The sequence below is a fragment of the Gadus chalcogrammus genome, chromosome 21, assembly GCF_026213295.1.
Source record: "Gadus chalcogrammus isolate NIFS_2021 chromosome 21, NIFS_Gcha_1.0, whole genome shotgun sequence".
NCBI lineage: Eukaryota > Metazoa > Chordata > Actinopteri > Gadiformes > Gadidae > Gadus > Gadus chalcogrammus.
The window spans coordinates 17,529,024-17,532,935 of NC_079432.1; the positions used below are offsets into that span (position 1 = coordinate 17,529,024).

Genomic DNA, 3,912 nt, shown 5'->3' on the forward strand with positions numbered 1-3,912 from the left:
TGTGCCTCAGAGATATTTTTTTGCAAACGCAGCTCGCTTTGGATTCATGAGAATGAAAGGGCCCCTCTTAAATCAGGCCCTAGGAGTGCAATGCGCCAAGTCAGCTGCTCTGGTCATCAATATTTTTCATCTCATAGCCCTTCGGCCAAAACAAAACCCTGGCTGAGAGTCATATTAACAGCCTAGTCCCAACTCATTAAATCCCTAATGACATCTGTTTGTGTGTGTTTCTTCTACTTCCAATTCAGGTACTACTTCAAAGTTCAGGCCAAGAACGTGTTTGGTTTGGGGCCTGTGAGCGAAACGCTCACGTACGTGACCGAATCAGGTGTGTGTGCCGTGCGTTTCACACACTCTGTCGCAGACGACACATTGATTTAGTCAGATTGATGTGCTTTGCGAACCAATGTTAAAAAAGTAACTCAAACTAAATGTACCATAGCTTCTGGCAGTCATTACTTTGACTGCGCCAAATAACATGAGTGTCAGCCACATACGTAGTCGTCGTACACAACACATAAAAGGTGCTGATGACTTTATGGGTTGATGAGTAGTCATTCCCATGAAAGTGTGAGGCTCCGCAGCCACAGGGCAGCGGGCTCACAGCTGCGCAGCGCATTAGACAGGACAGGGTCAGCGTTTTCCCATGCGTAACCAGGTGAACGCATCAGCACTTTGACGGCGCTGTCACACGGTGCAGTTCCTCCCTGGAAACCAAGTAACCTGCACCCTCTCTGCTTGCTGCTTTTCAGACGATCCCCTGCTCATTGAAAGACCACCTGGTAAGTGCCTCCCCCTGGCCGATCGCTCAACTCTGTTTGCCTTTTTTTTGTGGCTTATTTTCTATGGAATCCAGTGTTGAGCTTTCTGAAGAGCTGGCCATCTGTGCAGCAAGCCAGTCCCCATCATGGTAATAGCCAGACGCCCCTCGCATAAAGCACGCCATTTTGGAGGCCCAAATACCCGTGGCGTCGCAGCAGCGCTGGAAGGGTGGCGTCGGTACACGCAGGAGCCCAGGCTCCGCCGGTGCCGCCCCGGTGATGGAGTGACGTGCCGTCTCTCAGCCCGCCGGTCGCCTCCAGCCATTGGCAGGTCTTGCCGGCTCCACTCGCTGAGCGCAGTGCATTAAGATGATTTACGGCGTGGCGGGCCCATCGCTCTCCTGCTCTCCCCTCTTAACTTGAGCTCTAGCATGCGTCGCTGCGCGCTACCGACAGGACTCCGCGCTGCCCAGGCTACAGCGGCGCGTGGCAGCGGGGTTCGGAGTAATCTGTCAATGTTTGGAAGCGAGCGCCGGAAAGCATTTTTTTCCTCCCTGAGCTTTTAAACTGAAATCACTGGACATTAATTCGTCTGTCAGAGTGCGGCTAGCCTAATTAATGATGGGGATACTGGGCTCACGTTCTGTCTGACTCAATGCTCAATGTTTTCTCACACAACCAACCGCCCTGGCTTCTCTGTCTAGGTGGGGAGCCCATTTGGATTCCCTTCTCCTTCAAGTATAACCACGCCCACAGCGGCTGCAAGGGCAGCCAGTACGTCAAGCGCACCTGGTACAGGAAGTTTGTGGGAGTGATCCTCTGCAACTCCCTGCGATACAAGATCTTCATGGGGGAGGGGCTGAGGGGTAAACCAATCAATATCTTTGTGATTGTAGATATTTATATTACTTAAAAGCTGCATCTACGTGTGTCCGCCTCGATCACCAACTGTTGCTTAAACTCATCCCCCTTCTCTTTATTTCCTTCTCTCTCTCTCTTTAGCTCTTTTCACTGTGTCCCTGTATGTCCTCTCTCGCTCTCTCTCTTCTCCCTCTCAAATTCTCTCCCTCAGCAATTTGATTTTATTGTCACATTTCAGCTTCCATTACATAATGGAACATTTGGAGCGAGTACGTTTATGACTCCTCACTGCTCCCCTCCTCCCTGTTCTTTCCAGAGCCGTTCTACAGTATAGCAGACACGTCCGGCCAGGGGGAGGACCACTGCCAGTTCGTGGACTCGTACTTCGATGGAAGGACGGGCCCCGTCTACCAGTCCAACGCACTGCCAGCAGCTCAAGGTGAGCACATCCATCCCTCTCCCTACGATTGATGCCTTTTACTTTAGGATTTGTGTATGATTGAGTGCCAGCAACCATACAAATACAGTTATTCGGTGAGATAAAAAAAGAATAATCTCGATTTATAAGCTATAGCAAAAGACCAAAAGACAAGTTACATGTATCCCCGGGGAACCGCGCCATCATTGATCAGGGGTGGGTCATTGCCGTCTATTATTTTCTTCTGATTGACTCAAAAGTACGTGTGCCACTTGCCAACTTATTTGAGACTGTTCATGAAACTGATCCGCCATAAATATTCCACCACTCCACCATGTGTGTTACCATAGTTACTTCTGACAACATCCCTCTCTCCGATTCCCTCTCCTCTGCGGTGATCGTCATCTCTTTCCATGCTGCAGGATTCTACCGTTCCCACCGACAGGAGCCCGTCCGGTTCGGGACCATCGGACGACGCACCCCCCACCCCTTTGTGGGCTGGTATGAGTGCGGGGTCCCCATTCCCGGGAAGTGGTGATCACAGGAGGGGGGGCGGGATCACAGGAAGGAGGTTGGGATCCCAGGAAGTGGGTGAGGATCACAGGAAGTGGGTGGGGATCCCAGGAAGCTGTTGGGGATCACAGGAAGGAGGCGGTGATCACAGGAAGTAGGTGGTGATCACAGGAAGTAGGCGGTGAGCACAGGAAGGAGATGTTTCCAGCGATGAACGTCAATAACCGAGGGCTCCTCAGCGCCCCTACCTCCTGCTGGATTTCAACCCTCAACCTTGTGTGCCAATGTCAACAAAAACATTGACTTTTTTTGCTAAAGGACATTATGGCAAGTCTAATAACAAGCTTGAGAGGAAGAAGAATATAGTAACTAACTCTAATGTGTGTCATGTACAATGCACTTGTTATATTAAGCAGTCTGTATATGAGGGGAAAAGAAGCATGTTGCTCTTGCTCGGTTTAACTCTTTTTGTGTTCCGGATCGGAAAGCGTCTTTATTGTACTACCCAACTATTCAACAGACAGGTCCCTCAAACCGGAGATCTGATCTCATCAGAAAGAAAGAAGGCACACCATCCACACCAGCATTCAAACGGGCCGCTTTGGACCAACGAAACACAAACAAAACTGAGAAGAAGGATGAATACACCATGCCCGTTGGCATTTGAGGCGTGCATAAGTGTTGACAAAATGAGTTGATTTTTAATCTCACAGTGTAATGGAATGGAAAACAAAACCGGTATTGTGTTTTTTGGAAGATCCTTTTAGTTGCTTATTTTGAACCAGATGCCCGCACACAAAAAGTGTATGTATTCAGGAAAAAAAATTATAAATAAAAATGTTTTTTTTTGCTCAGGAACTGTGGGAGGCTAAATAAAGGATGCTATGGAAACCGCCGGAATCCTGAGCCATGAATCAGAAGGTTATTTGTTGGTATAGCAACCACCTCGACAGGACACGTCAGGGATCACCCGCAGGAGAAGTGGGAGGCGAGAGGAGAGCCGAGGCGTTGACAGAGGAGAGCCCTGAGAGTCTGCCTGGGGTAGTGAGGGGAGAGTTTAGCCAGCACATAAGGGAACGATACACCGGGCCCAGGTGTGAAGAAAGAGAGGAGAGAGAGAGAGAGGATTCTGTGTCATCCTGGATGACACAGATTGGCAGCTCGCTAATACATTTAGTATATGTATTATAAGTCCTGCAAATCCTTCACTTCATAGCCACCTCCATAACTTGTGTAATACAATGGAGTATGGGGAGGGGATTCACTTTGGACGTTGTTGGCAAGAACCCTGATCTCTCTCTCAACACTGAGCCCCACACCCTCTGGGTGGTGCCTGCTTCGTATTGATCGATGTTTTCC

At 49.4% G+C, this 3,912-nt stretch overlaps 1 protein-coding gene across 1 annotated transcript in view; it reads left to right on the forward strand.

Moving 5' to 3' along the window:
- The window catches only part of LOC130375001 (fibronectin type III domain-containing protein 1-like), an 11,151-nt gene extending 7,707 nt beyond the window's left edge, over window positions 1-3,444 (forward strand). Inside the window, exons 4-8 of the mRNA XM_056581984.1 lie at window positions 249-328; window positions 753-782; window positions 1,466-1,627; window positions 1,939-2,061; window positions 2,463-3,444. Of these exons, the coding sequence (XP_056437959.1) occupies window positions 249-328; window positions 753-782; window positions 1,466-1,627; window positions 1,939-2,061; window positions 2,463-2,578 (511 nt within the window). The 3' untranslated portion in view covers window positions 2,579-3,444. The remainder of the gene's footprint in view (window positions 1-248; window positions 329-752; window positions 783-1,465; window positions 1,628-1,938; window positions 2,062-2,462) is intronic.
- Window positions 3,445-3,912: the final 468 nt, after the last annotated feature.